Genomic DNA, 22353 nt, shown 5'->3' with positions numbered 1-22353 from the left:
TGTGTGTGTGTGTGTATCATTATTCCATAATATGGTTTACTTATAATCTTAGACACACACTCTTCCAGCCTCTAATTGAATTAAAGTAGTTTTTCATGGGGTTTAATTTCCAGCTTACTCAAAAGGGCATATACAAAGAGAAATGGTCATACTACAAAAGGTTTTTCTCTCTCTCTCTCTCTCTCTCTCTAAGTAATCCACTTAACAAGCAGATATTTTATGTTTTAAGATAGCCTCTTGTGGTTTGGGCTGTCTTTATTTGGGTTTTGACCACCTGAAAAAACTAAGTCATCTCTAATACAGGTCTAAGTATTTTTTTTTCTCTTGACTATGTAATTTTTGAATTAGTTTTGAAGTCTTTCCATTATTACTCTGGTTAAATAAGTGATCATTATCTCTCAAGGATATGTAATTCTACTTTAATTAAATATTTTTAGGCTTTTTGCATCCAAAAAAATGACAAACTTCCCCAGAATCAAATTCAAATTTAAGTCTTTTTAACCTAAAATTGACTAAGGGATTTTCTAGTTGGGCTCCTGGGAAGTCTCAAAAGATGTGTCTCGCATTAGGCTTGTTTGACCAGCTCCCAAAATATTCTCTAGGGTCTGTAAGCTTTCTTTCAAAACAATGTGTAGCATTTTTCTTGCTAGTAAACCCCCAATCTTCTCTTTGTCCTTCAGAAATACAGAAGACCACCGTGGCTTTCAGTTTTGTTCAAAACTACAATTCGGTGATTCCCAAATAAATTGTATAGAGATCCATCTTTATTTTGACTTCAATAGTGGTGATAAATTCTGATACAATATTCAAGAATATGTTTTATAACAATACTAAGTCAATTTAGAAATGCATTTTACTGTGATATAAAATCCTTAATTTTTCTCCTCCACTGACATTATGTATGATTTTGTTATTAATTTATGAGCACTTAAAAATTCTTTATTTTACATAAGGTTTCTGTTAGATATAATTTTGTGAGAAAAATAAAAGGGCAGTTTTTTCTTTGCATTGTGCTAATTCAGACTGCACTTGATTCTTCATGCACACTGGTATCAGTCAAAGTTTTGACAAATTATTGTAAAAACTGATATACACACAGACCATTATAGAGTTATTTTTAAAAGCACAAAAAACTACTTTAAAAGATCACAAGATTGATATATATTCTTGGGGCATGCCCAAGATGGCCGAATAGGAACAGCTCCAGCCTCCAGCTCCCAGCGCGAGCAACACAGAAGACAGGTGATTTCTGCATTTTCAACTGAGGTACTGGGTTCATCTCACTGGGGTGTGTCAGACCATTGGCGCTGGTCCACCGGTGCAGCCCAGCCAGCGAGAGCTGAAGCAGGGTGAGGCATCGCCTCACCTAGGAAGTGCAAGGGGGAAGGGAATCCCTTTTCCTAGCCAAGGGAACCTGAGACACACAACACCTGGAAAATCAGGTAACTCCCATCCTAATACTGCGCTTTACCAAGGGTCTTAGCAAACGGCACACCAGGAGATTATATCCCACACCTGGCCCGGAGGGTCCCATGCCCACGGAGCCTCCTTCATTGCTAGCACAGCACTCTGAGATCTAACTGCAAGGCAGCAGTGAGGCTGGGGGAGGGGCGACCACCATTGCTGAGGCTTTAGTGGGTAAACAAAGCCACCAGGAAGCTCGAATTGGGTGGAGCCCACCACAGCTCAAGGAGACTGGCCTGCCTCTGTAGACTCCTCCTCTGGGGACAGGGCATAGCTAAACAAAAAGCAGCAGAGGTAAATGCCCCTGTCTGACAGCTTTGAAGAGAGCAGTGGATCTCCCGGCACAGAGGTTGAGATCTGAGAACGGACAGACTGCTTGCTCAAGTGGGTCCCTGAACCCTGAGTAGCCTAACTGGGAGACATCCCCCACTAGGTGCAGACCGACACCTCACACCTCACACGGTGTGGTACACCCCTGAGACGAAGCTTCCAGAGCAAGAATCAGACAGCAACACTCGCTGTTCAGCAATATTCTATCTTCTGCAGCCCCCGCTGCTGATACCCAGGTAAACAGGGTCTGGAGTGGACCTCAAGCAAACTCCAACAGACCTACAGCTGAGTGTCCTGACTGTTAGAAGGAAAACTAACAAACAGAAAGGACACCCACACCAAAACCCCCTCAGTACGTCACCATCATCAAAGACCAAAGGCAGATAAAACCACAAAGATGGGAAAAAGCAGTGCAGAAAAGCTGGAAATTCAAAAAATCTGAGCACATCTCCCCCTCCAAAGGAATGCAGCTCATCGCCAGCAACGGAACAAAGCTGGATGGAAAATGACTTTGACAAGTTGAGAGAAGAAGGCTTCAGTCAATCAAACTTCTCAGAGCTAAAGGAGGAACTACGTAACCAGTGCAAAGAAACTAAAAACCTTGAAAAAAGAATGGATGAATGGATAACTAGAATATTCAATGCAGAGAAGACCTTAAAAGAACTGATAGAGATGAAAATCATAACATGAGAACTACGTGACAAATGCACAAGCTTCAGTAACCGACTCAATCAACTGGAAAAAAGAGTGTCAGCAATTGAAGATCAAATGAATGAAATGAAGCGAGAAGTGTGGAGAAAAAAGAGTAAAAAGAAATGAACAAAGCCTCCAAGAAGTATGGGATTATGTGAAACGACCAAATCTACATCTGATTGGTGTGCCTGAAAGTGACGGGGAAAATGGAACCAAGTTGGAAAACACTCTGCAGGATATCATCCAGGAGAACTTCCCCAACCTAGTAAGGCAGGCCAACATCCAAATTCAGGAAATACAGAGAATGCCATAAAGATACTCCTCGAGAAGAGCAACTCCAAGACACATAATTGTCAGATTCACCAAAGTTGAAACGAAGGAAAAAATGTTAAGAGCAGCCAGAGAGAAAGGTCGGGTTACCCACAAAGGGAAGCCCATCAGACTAACAGCAGATCTCTCAGCAGAAACTCTCCAAGCCAGAAGAGAGTGGGGGCCAATATTCAACATTCTTAAAGAAAAGAATTTTCAACCCAGAATTTCATATCCAGCCAAACTAAGTTTCATAAGTGAAGGAGAAATAAAATCCTTTACAGACAAGCAAATGCTTAGAGATTTTGTCACCACAGGCCTTCCCTACAAGAGATCCTGAAGGAAGCACTAAACATGGAAAGGAACAACAGGTACCAGCCATTGCAAAAACATGTCAAAATGTAAAGTCCATCGATGCTAGGAAGAAACTGCATCAACTAGCAAGCAAAATAACCAGCTAATATCATAATGACAGGACCAAGTTTGCACATAACAATATTAACCTTAAATGCAAATGGACTAAATGCTCCAATTAAAAGACACAGACTGGCAAATTGGATAAAGAGTCAAGACCCATCAGTTTGCTGTATTCAGGAGACCCATCTCACATGCAGAGACACACATAGGCTCAAAATAAAGGGATGGAGGAAGATCTACCAAGCAAATGGAAAACCAAAAAAACCAAGGGTTGCAATCCTAGTCTCTGATAAAACAGACTTTAAACCATCAAAGATCAAAAGAGACAAAGAAGGCCATTACATAATGGTAAAGGGATCGATTCATCAGGAAGAGCTAACTATCCTAAATATATATGCACCCAATACAGGAGCACGCAGATTCATAAAGCAAGCCCTTAGAGACTTACAAAGAGACTTAGACTCCCATACAATAATAATGGGAGACTTTAACACCCCACTGTCAACATTAGACAGATCAACGAGACAGAAAGTTAACAAGGATATCCAGGAATTGAACTCAACTCTGCACCAAGAGGACCTAATAGACATCTACAGAACTCTCCACCCCAAATCAACAGAATATACATTCTTCTCAGCACCACATTGCACTTATTCTAAAATTGACCACATAGTTGGAAGTAAAGCACTCCTCAGCAAATGTAAAAGAACAGAAATTATAACAAACTGTCTCTCAGACCACAGTGCAATCAAACTAGAACTCAGGACTAAGAAATTCAATCAAAACCGCTCAACTACATGGAAACTGAACCTGCTCCTGAATGACTACTGGGTACATAACGAAATGAAGGCAGAAATAAAGATGTTCTTTGAAACCAGTGAGAACAAACATACAACATACCAGAATCTCTGGGACACATTTAAAGCAATGTGTAGAGGGAAATTTATAGCACTAAATGCCCACAAGAGAAAGCAGGAAAGATCTAAAATTGATAACCTAACATCACAATTAAAAGAACTAGAGAAGCAAGAGCAAACACATTCAAAAGCTAGCAGAAGGCAAGAAATAACTAAGATCAGAGCAGAACTGAAGGAGATAGAGACACAAAAAACCCTCCAAAAAATCAATGAATACAGGAGCTGGTTTTTTGAAAAGATCAACAAAACTGATAGACCACTAGCAAGACTAATAAAGAAGAAAAGAGAGAAGAATCAAATAGACACAATAAAAAATGATAAAGGGGATATCACCACCGACCCCACAGAAATACAAACTACCATCAGAGAATACTATAAACACCTCTATGCTAATAAACTAGAAAACCTAGAAGAAATGGATAATTTCCTGGACACTTACACTCTCCCAAGACTAAACAAGGAAGAAGTTGAATCCCTGAATAGACCAATAGCAGGCTCTGAAATTGAGGCAATAATTAATAGCCTACCAATAAAAAAAGTCCAGGACCAGACGGATTCACAGCCGAATTCTACCAGAGGTACAAGGAGGAGTGGTACCATTCCTTCTGAAACTATTCCAATCAATATAAAAAGAGGGAATCCTCCCTAACTCATTTTACGAGGCCAACATCATGCTGATACCAAAGCCTGACAGAGATACAACCAAAAAAGAGGATTTTAGAACAATATCCCTGATGAATATCGATGAAAAAATCCTCAATAAAATACTGGCAAACCAAATCCAGCAGCACATCAAAAAGCTTATCCACCATGATCAAGCGGGCTTCATCCCTGGGATGCAAAACTGGTTCAACATATGCAAATCAATAAACGTAATCCAGCATATAAACAGAACCAAAGACAAAAACCACATGATTATCTCAATAGATGCACAAAAGGCCTTTGACAAAATTCAACAGCCCTTCATGCTAAAAACTCAATAAATTTGGTATTGATGGAACATATCTCAAAATAATAAGAGCTATTTATGACAAACCTACAGCCAATATCATACTGAATGGGCAAAAACTGGAAGCATTCCCTTTGAAAACTGGCACAAGACAGGGATGCCCTCTCTCACCACTCCTATTCAACATAGTGTTGGAAGTTCTGGCTAGGGCAATCAGGCAATAGAAAGAAATAAAGGGCATTCAGTTAGGAAATGAAGAAGTCAAATTGTCCCTGTTTGCAGATGACATGATTGTATATTTAGAAAACCCCATTGTCTCAGCCCAAAATCTCCTTAAGCTGATAAGCAACTTCAGAAAAGTCTCAGGATACAAAATCGATGTGCAAAAATCACAAGCATTCTTATACACCAGTAACAGACAAGCAGAGAGCCAAATCATGAATGAACTCCCATTCACAATAGCTTCAAAGAGAATAAAATACCTAGGAATCCAACTTACAAGGGATGTAAAGGACCTCTTCAAGGAGAACTACAAACCACTGCTCAGTGAAATAAAAGAGGACACAAACAAATGGAAGACTATACCATGCTTATGGATAGGAAGAATCAATATTGTGAAAATGGCCATACTGCCCAAGGTAATTTATAGATTCAATGCCATCCCCATTAAGCTACCAATGACTTTCTTTACAGAATTGGAGAAACTGCTTTAAAGTTCATATGGAACCAAAAAAGACCCCATATTGCCAAGACAATCCTAAGCCAAAAGAACAAAGCTGGAGGCATCACGCTACCTGACTTCAAACTATACTACAAGGCTACAGTAACCAAAACAGCATGGTACTGTTACCAAAGCAGAGATATAGACCAATGGAACAGAACAGAGTCCTCAGAAATAATACCACACATCTACAGCCATCTGATCTTTGACAAACCTGACAAAAACAAGAAATGGGGAAAGGATTCCCTATTTAATAAATGGTGCTGGGAAAATTGGCTAGCCATAAGTAGAAAGCAGAAACTGGATCCTTTCTTTATTCCTTACATGAAAATTAATTCAAGATGGATTAGAGACTTCAATGTTAGACCTAAAACCATAAAAACTCTAGAAGAAAATCTAGGTAATACCATTCAGGACATAGGCCTGGCTGGGCAAGGACTTCATGTCTAAAACACCAAAAGCAATGACAACAAAAGCCAAAATTGACAAATGGGATCTGATTAAACTCAAGAGCTTCTGCACAGCAAAAGAAACTACCATCAGAGTGAACAGGCAACCTACAGAATGGGAGAACATTTTTGCAATCTACTCGTCTGACAAAGGGCTAATATCCAGAACCTACGAAGAACTCAAGCAAATTTACATTAAAAAAACACCCCCATCAAAAAGTGGACAAAGGATATGAACAGACACTTCTCAAAAGAAGACATTTATGCAGCCAACTGACATATGAAAAAATGCTCATCATCACTCGCCATCAGAGAAATGCAAATCAAAACCACAATGAGATACCATCTCATACCAGTTAGAATGGCAATCATTAAAAAATCAGGAAACAACAGGTACTGGAGAGGATATGAAGAAATAGGAACACCTTTGCACTGTTGGTGGGACTGTAAACTAGCTCAACTATTGTGGAAAACAGTGTGGCAATTCCTCAAGGATCTAGAACTAGAAATACCATTCGACCCAGCCATCCCATTACTGGGGATATACCCAAAGGATTATAAGTCGTGCTGCTATAAAGACACATGCACACGTATGTTTATTGCGGCACTATTCACAATAGCAAAGACTTGGAATCAACCCAAATGTCCATCAGTGACAGACTGGATTAAGAAAATGTGCCACATATACACCATGGAATACTATGCAGCCATACAAAAGGATGAGTTCGTGTCCTTTGTAGGGACATGGATGCAGCTGGAAACCATCATTCTCAGCAAACTATTGCAAGAACAAAAAACCAAATACCGCATGTTCTCAACTCATAGGTGGGAATTGAACAATGAGATCACTTGGACGCAGGAAGGGGAACATCACACACTGGGTCCCATTGTGGGGAGGGGGTGGGGGGAGGGATTGTATTAGGAAATATACCTAATGTAAATGATGAGTTAATGGGTGCAGCACACCAACATGGCACATGTATACATATGTAACAAACCTGCACGTTTTGCACATGTACCCTAGAACTTAAAGTATAATAATAAAAAAAAAAAGGATGAGTTCATGTCCTTTGTAGGGACATGGATGCAGCTGGCAACCATCATTCTCAGCAAACTATCGCAAGAACAGAAAACCAAACACCGCATGTTCTCACTCATAGGTGGGAATTGAACAATGAGATCACTTGGACACAGGAAGGGGAGCATCACACACCGGGTCCTATTGTGGGGAGGGGGTAAGGGATAGGGATAGCATTAGGAGATATACCTAATGTAAATGACGAGTTAATGTGTGCAGCACACCAACATGGCACATGTGTACACATGTAACAAACCTGCATGTTGTGCACATGTACCCTAGAACTTAAAGTATAATAAATATATATATATATATTCTTAGCTTTAGAGAGAAAAAAGCTTATTAACTATTTATTAAATCATATAAGTAAATATATTGAAATCTCTCTTCATAATTATTATTAATTGATCTGAGAAAAAATTGACTAGTATATGAAAATCACTAAATTTTTTTGTTATTTTCTTACAGTTCTAATAGTTTTTGCTTTGTATATTTTCAATCTGTATTAGACCATCACATTCTTATTGGGAAAGATGTCTTTTCTCAATGATTCATTATAATTGTATCTGATTCCTTTGATCTTAATAAATATTTTTCACTTAAAAAAAAATGACAAGATTATGCAAATGAATCTTCATATTCATTACCTCAATGAAATATAATTTAATACTAGTTTCAATGTCTTTTTTTCCAAAAGCCTAATTTTCAAGTGAAAGCTTTAGATCTTTGAAAGTAATAGAATTAAAGATAAAGATGGAAAGATAAATAATTCATTTCAGCAGTTTTCTGAGAAATATCACATTTTCCAAAATATATATATTTTATAAGAAATGGTTTCTCTTTAGGCTATCAGAATATCAATCTTCTACAATAGGCCAATTTTCAAAGCACTAGGCCTACATTCACTTAATCAGTCTCATGAAGCAAAACCTGAATTAAGATATTCCATTTAATTTAGTCCACATATTTATCAAGCAAAGAAACTAACAAATACTCTTTCTTGCCAAAGTTGTTGGGATTTCCATGGTGCTTAATGTGTATTTTTTTAAATTGTGAGATCAAACAACACAAATCTTGAGCCATTGTATATGTTACCTAGGTAAAAAAACTAACTTAATCTTTTCAAATATCTAATGGAATCCCAGGCATAGTGATTTATTAAAATATGAAGTTAAATATTTAAGAGAAAATTAATCACTAATAATGAAAGGAGTTGATTTTCTAAGAAAAGCAAGTATGTAATTAAGGAATCATTAGCAGACTCAAAACCGTTACAACATTTAAAAGCAATCAACATTACAATTTTTAGGGTGTGTTTTAAATTCCTCATAACCTAAACATATACATTCATTAATTATTCACTTGCCATGATCACCAATGAAAGATGAGTCAGAAAAACCAGAGGCTTTAATTCAAAAATGACAATCTTTGGTACTGCAGCAAGGAAATAACTAGCTGGTGAAATTAATGACTCCATCTGGCTTTATCTCGGCAATGTTCTGATATACATGCAATGAACAACTTCACGTTGTTTGATGTTGTTAATTCTTTACAGCCATCTCTATGGCTGGTCATAATACATAAGGTCAATCAGAAATGATCATATTATGAAATGTAAATCACTTCACATGCCTTATCTGGAAAAGGTGCTTATACTTACTTGCATCATCTCAAGTTCCAAGAGCCAAAAATATATACATGCTCATGGAGGAGAATTTCCTTTCTGATTTTAGGACAGTCTGAAAATGGGGTGAAAAAATGAAGAAGGAGGAGCTTACAAATAACAAAAATGTATATCCCAAATGAAAATTAGAATTTCTATGGAACTAGTAGCAGTAACAACAGTAGACAAAAGATAGAATGTAGATGTTAAGAAGATGTCTACAAGGGAAGCACAAGACTCCAAAGGCTCTTGCTACTAAAACATAGACTCAAGGTTTGCCATCTGTAATATTCTGCTGCCAAGTACATCTATGGCCACTGGTACTGTCTAAAATGAGGATATATATTAAGAAATCACCAAAAAGGACTGCATAGCAGAAACTTTTCTGATATCAAGGGATCAACTTAACTACAATTATATACAGGTGCCAATTTCCTCTGGAGTAAACTATCACACTCGGCCTCATGTACCAGTTAGATAATCCAAACCAGCCCTTGTTGCATAACTTATCTAAAATATTGGACTCTACATTTTGGCTCTGCAGAACTGAGAGAAGAAATGTATAAATAGGCCGGGCGCGGTGGCTCAAGCCTGTAATCCCAGCACTTTGGGAGGCCGAGACGGGCGGATCACAAGGTCAGGAGATCGAGACCATCCTGGCTAATACGGTGAAACCCTGTCTCTACTTAAAAATACAAAAAACTAGCCGGGCGACGAGGCGGGCGCCTGTAGTCCCAGCTACTCGGGAGGCTGAGGCAGGAGAATGGCGTAAACCCAGGAGGCGGAGCTTGCAGTGAGCTGAGATCCGGCCACTGCACTCCAGCCTGGGTGGCAGAGCAAGACTCCGTCTCAAAAAAAAAAAAAAAAAAAAAAAAAAGAAATGTATAAATAGGATAGTGATATTGCCTTTGTCTATGGGAATTCTTGAGTCTAATAAAAAAATCTGGGAAAAATCTAACTCCATGATTACACTTGGGCACATAGGTGATTAATATGAATGAAGTAACAACCATAAATACAATCATAACCACGAGAACAACAGTAATTCAGATTTTCTCACTTCACAGATGTTCTTAGAACACTTTATTGGTATCTTGCAGGTGCTGTCCCCAAGCCTCAGGTGTCATTCCATAATCTCAGCTGATGCAAAGGCAAACACCACACTCTCCTCTGTTCAATGTCTGCCATCCCTGTCTTTTTGGCCTCTGACTCTTCCCTATACTACTATCTGTGCACTTGAGATCTTCACTGACATAGCTGGGCTCTGTATTTATTGATGAGAATATCTCCTTTCTCTTAGACTAGGCATGACCAAAAGGTTAATCTGGGTTCAAAGATCAATGACAATGACCACTCAGTTTTCATTCAAGATCAATTTTATTTATTGTACAAACAAACATGGGTTACATTCCAGACAAACAGATATAAGTGAGTAGACTTATGCCCTGGTGCCTCCTTGACTCTTCACAGGATGCAAAACAAATCCTGCCAGCCGGAAGTGGCAGTTTGCAGAGGTGGCAGGTGGCAGAGGTGGCTGGTTGTTCTTTGAGCTGGCTTGGCCTTGTCTGGCATGCACAGGCCCTGGCACAGCAAAACATTCAGGGAGTAAGAGTGTTGCACAAAGGATTTTACCAACCTTGTCACATTAAGCAGCATTCAAGGATTTTCTGACCACCACTTAAGCAAATTTTGTGTTATGCTATAGCAATGAACTTACTTGTTCTATTTCTAAACAAAACACTGGGTTCACACATAGGCCTGGACAAAGCTTGCCACTTCTGGACTATTTCCTGATCTTCTTATTCTCAAAGACAGCAAGATGAATGATGTGCAATACCATGGCTATGGCATGTGACTCTTCTAGACCTGGATGGTTAGTGTCCCAATATTTAACTGATTTTGAGGGGGAGTGAAAATATGCCATCAGTTCTTCCTTCTATCATCCCCATCACTACCATACACATAATGACATAATCATGTCATAGTGTATCCTCAGAATCACTATTTCTAGCTGAGTGTATACTAAGGCTTTATATCTAGGTCCGTTCATTGTACCTGTGTCTCCTCTACACCCTCCTTCACCATGCCTACCTTGAGGAATTCAGCAAGTGATCATTCACACAAGCTAAAGGATTTTAGCTTTCTCTGCCATAAAGATTATTGCTGAAATACATACCATACAAGAAACCAACCCATTCCCCACAAATCTTACTGTCTGACTTCTCACAGAATAATAATGACTTTTACTGTGTCTCTTCCTCCATGTTTCTCTTTCCTAACTGAACTTTTTTCTTTATCCAGGCCTTCTTCCAATCCTGATACATTTTAAAACCTTTAGCATTTCTGCCTATAATATTTGGGTGTTCTTCTTTTCCTATCTTTACTTCGTAAGTCCCATACAAACATTTTCCCCACAATCACAATGTTTTCTTCTCCCTTTGCTCAAGAACTGAGTTATGAGCTCCAAATGAGGTCTGAAAAAATCTGGATAAACTCTACATTGGCTAAGTTTGAGTCATTTGCACTGCTAATAAAGATGACAATTCAACATGCTGAAGACAACTCCCTCCCTCATAAAGGGGCTAACACAGAGGGCAATACTGTTCATGCTTCTGATTCTTGATCCCAAGAACTGCTTTAGGCAATTACAATAATGTCTCCTCCGACACATATTATTCAAGTGAGACAGAGAAAGACTATGTCCTATGTCACACCGCTAGGTGGTGACAGCTGACGTAGCATCAGCACACTGTGTTCCCTCTAATTTCTTCATTCATCTCTAGGTGGCAGTAAATCTGGTCCTGAATACTGACTTTGACACTCTGCTTTCTCCACATCCTTCCTGTCACTTCCTTTGAGACTACTTCAGATTCTTCCCTTAGCTTCTATTTCTCCATTTGTAAAATTGGGTTGATGAGGATATCTTCCTTCAGTAGCTTTGACAATAAAAATGGGATCATCATGCATCCTCCTTAGCCCCATGAGTAAGCTCCCAGTAAGTGAGGTTGCCATCATTATTGTATATTTAAGATGATCTACCTATTTGAAAAACCCTAGTCACAGGGCGTCAGTTGCTTTTCTTTTTGGGTGAATGATCACTTGCTGAATTCATCAGGCAAGCTCTTTTACATTTACCTTCCTTTATTATGCTGGAGCATTTTTAATGTAGGAGGCTTTTGTGGCTTCTCACTATGACTGCTTTGTTTGTTCAAAACTTACACAGGCTGAGTATCCTTTATCTGAAATGCTTGGGTCAGAAGTGTTTTGGGTTTCGACTGTTTTCAGATTTTGGAATATTTGCTTATATATAATGAGAAATCTTGGGAATGGGACCCGCGTCTAAACACAAAATTCATTTATGTTTCATACACACTTAGCCATATACACATAACCTGAAGGTAATCTTTATACAATATTTTAAATGTTTTTATGCATGAAACTAAGTTTTGAATGTGTTTTGACTGTGACCCATCATATGAGGTAAGATGTGTGGAATTTTCCCCTTGTGGTGTCATGTCAGCACTCAGAACATTTTGGATTTTGGAGAATTTCAGATTTTGGATTTTCAGAGTAGGTGTGTTCAATCTGTATATATGGGTCAGATTCAGTCGTCTCCTTTAATCCTTGGCTGAAGGAAGCACTAAAGACTTTGGGGCCTTAATCTCCCATATGCAGTGACACTCTCAAAGCCATTGACTCAGCTTCTCACCTGAGTTTCCTTCCAATGAGCCACAGATAGAAGTCATAGATGATGGCAGGGGCGTGGTGGCTGATGGCATTCCAGTACTGGGTTGTGAAGTTGCTGGTGGTGAAATCAGCATATGGCCTCCTAAAAGCTCTCTCAAATGTAATTGGAATTTCAAAGGTTGGCAAGACCTGGAATCCTGGGGAAAAAAAGAGAGAGAGCGCTAGAGGAGAACAGGAGAATATAAACCATCATAGTGGAAGGTATTTGTAATGGGTCACAGCAATAAAGACAAAGGATTTGCTGTGTAGAGTCAAGAATCAATTTCTGAGAACAATATAAAGATTTTTATGCTAGGCAAGTGGTTATCTGCAAAATGAAACAATGTGAATGGGTTAAGAATTGGATCCTTTATTTGAAACATCTACTCTAAAACAAATTCCTGGGGAAACGCATGTAGTCAATATAAGGGGGTACTGTTCAGAAAAAACATAAATCTGCATTTAATTCTAAGGTTATCTAATCTATTCTGAAAGCCCCAAGGCAGAGGCTAGAAACTTTATTTCCCTGGCTGGACCATTACTTTCAGAACAATTTAGAAAGTTTCTTAACATTTTATTTCAATCTTTATTAAAAGTTTAACTAAAAAATTCTAAAGGCAATATTTTCTTGTGTTTACTTTCAGTATTTCTCTGGGAATATGTCAGACTCAGTCGTCCACTCTGGTATCCAGGGTTTTATTCATAATAGTGTTTTTCTTTTTATATTATTACTTAGAGTAAACTTAATTAAGAACTTTTTACGTACATTTGTGAATTCAGTAGTTCTTTCGAAAAGATACTCATTTGAATTCAATTTTATTTAAGGTATGTAGGTTGTTGCAAAGCATATGCCTAAGCTCATTATTCAATTATGATGTCAGTTATTACAGTAATATGATTATTGCCCTACTTTAAAAATGCCAGCTAAAAATCTATCTGAAAAATATAGCTCCGCTTCAGAGAAGATTCTCAAGAATCATCTGGTCCATAGGGATTTATACTTTAAAAAGATGGTGGTAAATAAAAAAGTTATGTACAGGTTGATAGCATAAGAGATTCTGATCTCCACACTGACATTCTGATCTGTATATCCATATACTTGTTCAACATTTCCAACTGGAGGTGTAATAGACATTCACATTTAACGGCTCTAAAATGGGCCTCCTGATACACCCACTGCTAACCACCCCCTTCCCAATACGTACACAAACTTGCTGTTTCACCAGTCTTCTACCTCTGACCAAATGGTGATTCAATTTGTTTAGTAGTTCAGCCAAAAACTTTGGGGTTATCCTTGATTCTTCTCTTTCTTTAACAACCCACACACAATTGAACAAAATCTATCAGTTCTCTGTTTGAAAAATACCCAGAATCATAATTTCCACCTGCTCTCTCTCTGATCAAAACCACTACTGTAGCCTGGAATGTTGCAATACTGTCCGAAGTGGTCTCTGCCACTACCCCTGTATCCCCAGGTGGACCTCCATGTAGCCGCCAGAGTGATTCTTGTAAAATGTAACTCAGAGTATATTATAGGAACTTCTCCATTCAGAGCCCTTCAATGGAATGTCTTCTCATTTAGAGGCAAAGCCATGGTCTGCAAGGCTTTGCACTCTCTGCATCCTCTCTCTCTGCCCACCACTCTGACTTCATCTCTTACCGCTCTCCCTCTCAGTGCTTCTGCTGCAGCCATACTGGCCTCCTTGCTGTCCTTGAATATGATTAAAGAACTTTAGCACTTACTGTTTCTTCAACTTGGAATATTTCATCCACATGTCCTTCTGATTTGCCCTCTCATTTATTTCAGGTCTCTACTAAGAAGACACCTTATCGGAGAGACTTTCTTTGGCCATCACATATCAAATAGCAGCCTTCCCACAACACTATTTACTTCTTTAATCTCTTTTATTTTTCTGCACTCAACCATATCTGATGTATATTTCTCCTTTCTAAGATTTAAGTACCAGAACGAAATTTTGTCTGCATTGTTTGAACCTATACAGTACCTTAAAGAGTGGCTGACTCAGTGACTAATAAACATTTTTTGACTAAATGAATGAATAAATATCTCAGCAACATACAATTACTTTCCTTTCCTAAATCTATGTCAATCCTTCCTTTAGTCATTTCAAATATATTTATGTAGCATTTAACACTTGCCAGGCACTGTGGTAGATGCTGAGGTAAAAAAATTACATATGACATATTCCTGGTCTTTAAAGAATTGGCAATCTGGTGGGAGATGTGGACAATTCATGATTACAATACTTTGCTTGAGTATTCTGCTAGAGGCCAGTACAATACGCTCTGGAGGAATACAAAAGAAGCATCTAGCTCTGTCTGGGTGCCAGGAAGGGGAGGGGTGGGGCTGGGTTAGGAAAGGCTTTCTGAGAAAGCTGTCCATATGGTGATAGCAGGCGTTTACTAAAATGTTCACTGTTCTAACCACTGTACGAAGCAGTTTATCTCCCTACATTCTCCCAAGAGCTCCCTAGAATATAATAATTATTATTCTCATTCGCAGATAAGAAAATGGATATACAGGGAGAAACTGAGAGGCTTTTTCAAACTGATACAACTAATAAGCAATGGAGTCTACTGAATGGTGGGACCATTGTAGCATATAACAGCTATGTGAGCACGGATTTCTGTTTAGTGATACATCCTCAGCACCAAGAATAATGCCTATTTAATGAATACAGGAGTGAGTGAATGAGCTAGGATTTGAATCCAAATCTATCAGATCCCAAAGCCCAAGAATTTTAACCATGAAGCTACCATTTTTCTGATGTGAGGGACAAGTAGAAACTCATGCACATGTAGAAAATGTAATTTGGCAATTGAAAACCGCACTCTACATCCTCATAGGTCAAAGAAGAAATTCAAATGAAAACTATTTAAGGATTAGAGAGTAATGATAACATAAACATTATACAACAAAATGTGTGGGATACAGCCAAAGTGGCATTTGAGGGAAATACAAGCCATGAATGCATGTATTAGACAAGCTGAATAATTGTGGGTTATATTTCTAAGTTAAAGAGAAGAAAAACATAATCAAAGAAAACAGGAGGAAGGGGAAACAAGAGATAAGGCAATACATCGACGCAACAGAAAACACAGCAGCATAATAAAGAGTCAATAGGCTGGGCTCAGTGGCTCATGCCTGTAGTCCCAGCACTTTTGGAGGCCGAGGTGGGTGGATCACCTGAGGTCGGGAGTTCGAGACCAGCCTGACCAACATGGAGAAACCCCATCTCTAGTAAAAATACAAAATTAGCGGGCATGGTGGCGCATGTCTGTAATCCCAGCTACTCTACTCAGGAGGTTGAGGCAGACGAACTGCTTGAACCTGGGAGGCAGAGGTTGTGGTGAGCCAAGATCATGCCATTGTACTCCAGCCTGGGCAACAAGAGTGAGACTCCATCAAAAAAGAGACGAGAAGAGAAGAGAGAGAAGAGAAGAGAAGAGAAGAGAAGAGAAGAGAAGAGAAGAGACGAGAAGAGAAGTCAATAAAGCCAGAAGAAGTTGGTCCTTTGAAAAAAAGAAGTAAAATAGACCCTTTAGAGACTAGCTAAGAAAAGATAAGACACACAAATATTATGAATTAAAACAGAAGCATAATTACAGATACAATTTAGGACAAAAATATTAATATAATATGAAAACAATGTAAATACATTTTAAAACAGACAAAATCTTAGAAAAAGAGACAAATATAACTAAAACCGATTCCAGCAGAAAATGAAGCCTGCAAAATTCTTTAACTATTAAAGACACTGAAGCAATAAAAAATCTCCTCACAAAAAATTATAAATCCAGATAATTTAAAGGTGCTTTTCCCAAGTTTTCGAGGAACAGATTACTCCACTATTACACAAGCACTTTCAGAGAATAGAAAAAACAAGGGAACTATATGATTAGCAAACTGAATTAAACAAAATATAAAAAAAGATAACACGGCATGACCAAGTTGGGTTTATCCTAAAAATGTCAGGAGAGTTTAATATTTGAAGTCTTCTGCTTAAAATTAGCAGCAAGACAACAATACGCACTATAGCCATTTGTATTCACCATTATAGTAGAAGTTCAACAAGAAGACTGAGCATGGTGGCTCATGCCTGTAATCCCAGCACTTTGAGAGGCCACGGCAGGTGGATCATGAGATCAGGAGATCAAGACCATCCTGGCTAACATGGTGAAACCCTGTCTCTACTAAAAATACAAAAAATTAGTCAGGTGTGGTGGCGGACGCCTGTAGTCCCAGCTACTCAGAGGCTGAGGCAGGAGAATGGCGTGAATGAACCCAGGAGGCAGAGCTTGCATTGAGCCGAGATGGCACCATCAACAAGAAAAATAAAGACCTAAGGCTTGAAAAAATGGGGATAAAACTGGTATTTTTGCAGATTTAGTAACTGTCTACATAGGAAATCAAGAGGAAATTTTATACAATTTCTAGCAATAAGTTTAGCAAGATAGCTGAATACAAGGTCAATATACAAAAATCAATTGCATTTGACATCATCCACAAACAATTAGAAAATATATTTTTACAAAAGACATTTAAATTAGTAAAAAAAGGAAAAAAAGCCGGGTGCGGTGGCTCAAGCCTGTAATCCCAGCACTTTGGGAGGCCGAGACGGGCGGATCACGAGGTCAGGAGTTCGAGACCATCCTGGCTAACACAGTGAAACCCCGTCTCTACTGAAAAATACAAAAAGCTAGCCGGGCGAGGTGGCTGGCCCTGTTGTCCCAGCTATGGGAGGCTGAGGCAGGAGAATGGCGTAAACCCGGGAGGCGGAGCTTGCAGTGAGCTGAGATCTGGCCACTGCACTCCAGCTTGGGCGACAGAGCAAGACTCCGTCTCAAAAAAAAAAAAAAAAAGGAAAAAAAGCATCAGTTACCTAGGCCCTAGGTAAAAATCTGATAAAAGATGCTTAAGACCTATATGCAGGAGATTAAAAACTCTTCTTAAGGGACACTAAAGGAGACAATTCTATGGTGAGATAGCCCATGCTCACCCACCCAGCTATCTACCACTCCTTGTAATATCACCTGAGACCATACATGCTCAACCTCCTGCTAACATGCCTACTGCTCCTAGTAGGAAGCATTTTTATCCCTCCTAAGAGTCCCCGATAGGAAACACAAATGAGTTTAATTTGAATGCAACATCAAATTAATTAGTAATAGCTTCCAGAAACACTGTGTTAGAAGGGAATCCAGAACAGAGCCTTGGCACAGGGATAACCAATGTCATATCAGCCTACAATGTTTGCTATAGGTGTGAGAGAGGTAGAGGAAACATGCATGCCAGGTATTTTTCATTCCTGGAAAATTATTTTTCAATTCAAAGCCACAATATATAAATGAGCCACAGTGTCCAGCTGCCTTGCAATAGAACTCTCAGTGTGGTACCATGGCTTACCATTGGAATATGAAGAGCTAGTGTCATCTATGTAACAGGGACAGAAGGGGTGTGTTAGCAGGTACTAAGAAATCCTACAGAGTAGCAAAATTCCCTATTTTTATCTTCTACCATCATTAGATGTTTAAGTTGTACTCAAATTGATTTCCATGGTTTTTGTACATTGAACAGATTAAATCCCTGACATTCAGACAAATTAATCATTTGTATAGTACAGGGTTTCTCAAAGAGCATTTCCCCAAGCATCAAGAATCATCTAGATGCTTATTAAAAATATAGTTTCCTCAGCATCACCCAAGACCTTGGTCCCAGGGTCTAAGGGATCTGGATGTTGCTTTTATTCTCCCATAGTGATTCCTATTCACTTTTACAAATCACTAGTAGAGTAGTTAATGCACACCCAAGAGAGGCAAATTGCATAAATTAATGATCAGTATTACAGACTCAATAAGGAAGGAATAAGATCACTCGACTTTTCTAAATCTCATTGGTCATTGATCACGTCGCATTCTCAGTGATGTATCAAGAAGGGAAGGGGTGTGTATAGGACCCACTGCCCCAGCAGGGAGGAGTATTTCAGCATTTTATCACTGAGATTCTTTATAACTGCCAACTTTTGCTTTATTTCATCATTGTTTTTTAAAATCTTTATAGCCAATGGACCCCCTACTGCTTACAATCATGTATGAGTTCCCAATGACTCCTTTCCTTGGTAACCACAGTACCGTCTAGTTAACTACCACAGATTTACAATTTCTCATTATTTTGTCTCTTTATTTACTTTTTGTCTTTCTCCCCATGTAGGCTCTAAGCTCCATGACACACTTTGTCTATTTTTTCTCTGTATCAGACACTAGTAATTATGCAGATACATGGCTAAAGTACTTACCCATTTTGCCCCAATTGCAGGGATTGAGGTTACCAGATGTATAGTGGTAGACTAACATTGACTTAGGTCTGGAAAATAAAATAAAAATTAAATAAATACAACAGAATGGAAAACTAATGAAAGAAAAATGAGGGAGACAGAGTTGATTCCATAATTCATCTGATTAAGGCAACCTATGCAAGAAGGCTTCCGTATTTTTTTCTTTCTTCGGGTTAATAAGCAAACTGGAAGAAGACTAGCAAAAGGGTGTGTGTTGGGGGGGTGCATGTGTGTGTGAAAGACATGTGTTAAATAGGAGTGATATATTATGAAGCACATATGTGTGAGTTCACGTAAGAAAAATTTAATTCTGTTTACCACTTACTAACGCAGCCAAATGTATGAACAACCTGTTTTTTTTTTTTTCTTTGTACCAGGAAACTTCCCCACACATAGTGATTGAACACTTTTGGCATTAACCAGAGTTCAATTAAAAAATATATTCTCTCATTTCATCCACTTCTATCTCCTTTGCCCTAAAAAAGAAAGCTGAATGTTAAACTACCAATAGAAAGAAAAGCCTTTTGGTTATCAAGAATTTTATGGTTGATTTAAATGTTTTATTACTTTATGAGTAGCCAAGTACTAAACTGTATTTTGAAAACAACTCAATGTATATATGATGGCATATTAGGAACTCTATAAAATATTGAAATGAACACCCTCTCACATTTGGGGTTTTGTACAATGAAATGCCTATATTTGGAAAATGTGCCTAATAGATGAACCCTCCCCCTCATGAAATCTTTGAAAGCCCACTTGAGCATCCACACCTGTGAACTGCAGCACACCATCCTACAGCTAGCGGGAGATTGATGGCTGTATCCAATGGAATTGGAATTTAGTCTCCCACAGCCACTGGAGTAGCTTTTATGGCCAGAAGAAACCCTTTCCCAGCCTGCACAGGAAAAAGAACATAAAATATGAAACCAGGTCTTAAGTAACAACTGGGGCTAAAATATGTATCATCAAACTGATTATACTAGTACAATAAGTGAAGACAGCTAACATCAATCCATCGCTTACCAGGTTCCTACACTAAGTCTGACTTCATCAGCCTATCCTAGCTTCCCAGCCAAGCGCACCTTCAGCATTTTCTTGAACTACTAATGTTCCTCACGTTCCTTTAGGGAATAAAATTCCTCATATTTGTGAGAGATTAATAAACTTAGTTAATTACCAAACACCAAGAATATACCTTCACATTTTAAAAATTAATTAATAAGACACGTTAAGAATTAAGGTTATACAAATTTCCCATTAATGTTTACCATTTCCTTGATGATTTTGTTTTCTGCTAGGGTTTATTAACCCACAAGCAATAGTAGGCACTAAAAGTTTAAGAAGTTTTATTTGAAAAAAAATTAATTGGTGAAATTCCACAATTAATAAGACAAAAACTTTTTTGGCTCAGAAAAATGGCCTTATTATTTACTTTTTATTCAGAATCTCAGTTCACCTCACAGATCACTGACGTTATATAGATACAGGAGTTGGGAATTATTTATGTTAATAATTTGTTAAGTTTATGAAGTTGATTCTTTCTGCTTTGCATGTTTCCCACTTTGATTTGAAATGATTAGCACTTTCTTACCTTACTCAATTCTATTTTCTTATAACTAGCTCCCCTTCTTTTGGACATAAGAAACCAATTTAGAACATTTTTAAAAATGTAAATAAATACGCAGCTTTGCATATAATGAAAACCGCTTTGGGATCATGTTAAAATAATGATGTTCTAAGTCACCAAACATTCACCCCAACTGAACTTTTTTAGGAGAAAGAGTTGAAGGCAGGTGGGAAACAGAAAGAAAGGGGCTGCTGGAAAAATCTGAAGTTCAAAGGAAGGTCTTTGTCACTATCATAATTCATTGTCTCATATTTGTATTTTAATTCATGTTGAACCTAGCTCTGGGAGGAATAGAGACAGAGTCTGAAGCGCAGTTCAAATCCCTAATAAGATTTAAACTCATTTAGATCACTGATTTCCTACTCATTGTACAAAAAAGTAAAGTGGTATTTAGGCCCTAAATGCCTCAGTGTGAGCTGTGAACCCCACAGCTCTACCAGATCCATCTGGACTTCAGGGAGGTGCCCACTGAGGGCTGTTTACCTAGAGGAGCCACGTTTCTCCTTGTAAGAAATTATTGAAAAGGTGTTGCTGGCACATGTGTACCCATGTAACAAACCTGCATGTTGTGCACATGTACCCTAGAACTTAAAGTATAGTAATAATAAAAAAAGAAAAGTCCTTGCCTATATTCACTGATATTTGTATTTGAAAAATTTGCTCCAATATTGGTAGTTCTTTCTCGTATTCATTAAGAATTTTTGATGTATACCTGCTTTCCATACACACACGTAAACTCGCATGTGTTTTATAATAAAGAATTTAATAATCTTTGAAGATATTATTTTTACTGCATCCTCAATTCACTGCACTAATTCATGCAATTATAAACTGCAGAAAGGAGGAAATACCCCCATCTTGTGATAAACAAAGCAAAATCCTTGGCGGAACCATGCCCGCCTGCCCGCGTCCCGACCAGCCCGCCGGGGCAGCCACTCACCGGTGTCTGTCTTCCCAGCTCCCGGTCCCGTGGCCAAGTGAATCCATCCTGCCGTCCGTCTCCACTTTCGCCAGCCCGTACAGTGAGCGCCGCCTGCAGGAGCGCTGACCTCACGCCGAGGGTCACCCACCACTACCTCAACACGTGGCGTGCCGGACTTCATTAGGTCCACAGGGCTGGACGGCCTGGGGCCGAGGACACCCCGAAGCCCCTGTGACCCCGCTGTCTGCGTCCTACTACCCAAACACTGCACGCAGCTGCCCTATGGCGGCCCAGCGAATGGCCTGGTGTGGGTCCCAGCTGCTGCGACCGGAGCTGGACCCGCGGCTGCCGGATGGCCCGCGCTGCTCAGCCGGTTTCTTTCTTTCTTTCTTTTTTTTTTTTTTGATGGAACCTGCTCTGTCGCCCAGGCTGGAGTGCACTGGCGCGATCTCGGCTCACTGCAATCTCCACCTCCAGGGCTCAAGAGATTCTCCTGCCATAGCCTCCCAAGTAGCTGGGACTACAGGCACGTGCCACTATGCCCAGCTAACTTTTCTTTTGTATTTTTAGTAGAGACAGGTCAACCTAGTCTTTAACTCTTCTTTTTTTTTTTTTTTTCTTTTTTTTCCTTCTGAGATGGAGTCTCACTCTGTCGCCCAGGCTGGAGTGCAGTGGCGCGATCTCGGCTCACTGCCAGCTCCGCCTCCTGGGTTCACGCCATTCTCCTGC

At 39.0% G+C, this 22353-nt stretch overlaps 1 protein-coding gene across 4 annotated transcripts; it reads right to left on the bottom strand.

Annotated features, from left to right (window-relative positions):
* Positions 1-10348: 10348 nt before the first annotated feature.
* Positions 10349-22118, bottom strand: LOC117095195 (putative inactive fatty acyl-CoA reductase 2-like protein). 4 transcript variants are annotated; one of them, XR_004441854.1, is made up of 6 exons: positions 21643-22118; positions 20099-20196; positions 19846-19970; positions 19034-19101; positions 12700-12874; positions 10349-10571 (listed from the first exon to the last, which is right to left on the bottom strand). XR_004441854.1 is itself a non-coding variant. In XM_033231958.1 (4 exons), the coding sequence occupies exons 1-4, from the start codon at positions 21687-21689 to the stop codon at positions 10394-10396; spliced, it is 468 nt and encodes a 155-aa protein (XP_033087849.1). In that variant the 5' UTR covers positions 21690-22118; the 3' UTR covers positions 10349-10393. The 4 variants fall into 4 exon arrangements, 1 of the variants encoding a protein (XP_033087849.1); XR_004441853.1 differs by having other exon boundaries at positions 19846-20196; XR_004441852.1 differs by lacking the exon at positions 20099-20196.
* Between the last annotated feature and the right edge of the window lie 235 nt (positions 22119-22353).

The sequence above is a fragment of the Trachypithecus francoisi genome, unplaced genomic scaffold (genome assembly GCF_009764315.1).
Source record: "Trachypithecus francoisi isolate TF-2019V2 unplaced genomic scaffold, Tfra_2.0 Lachesis_group13, whole genome shotgun sequence".
In the NCBI taxonomy this organism is placed as follows: Eukaryota; Metazoa; Chordata; class Mammalia; order Primates; family Cercopithecidae; genus Trachypithecus; species Trachypithecus francoisi.
This window is presented reverse-complemented; position numbering and strand designations above follow the sequence as displayed.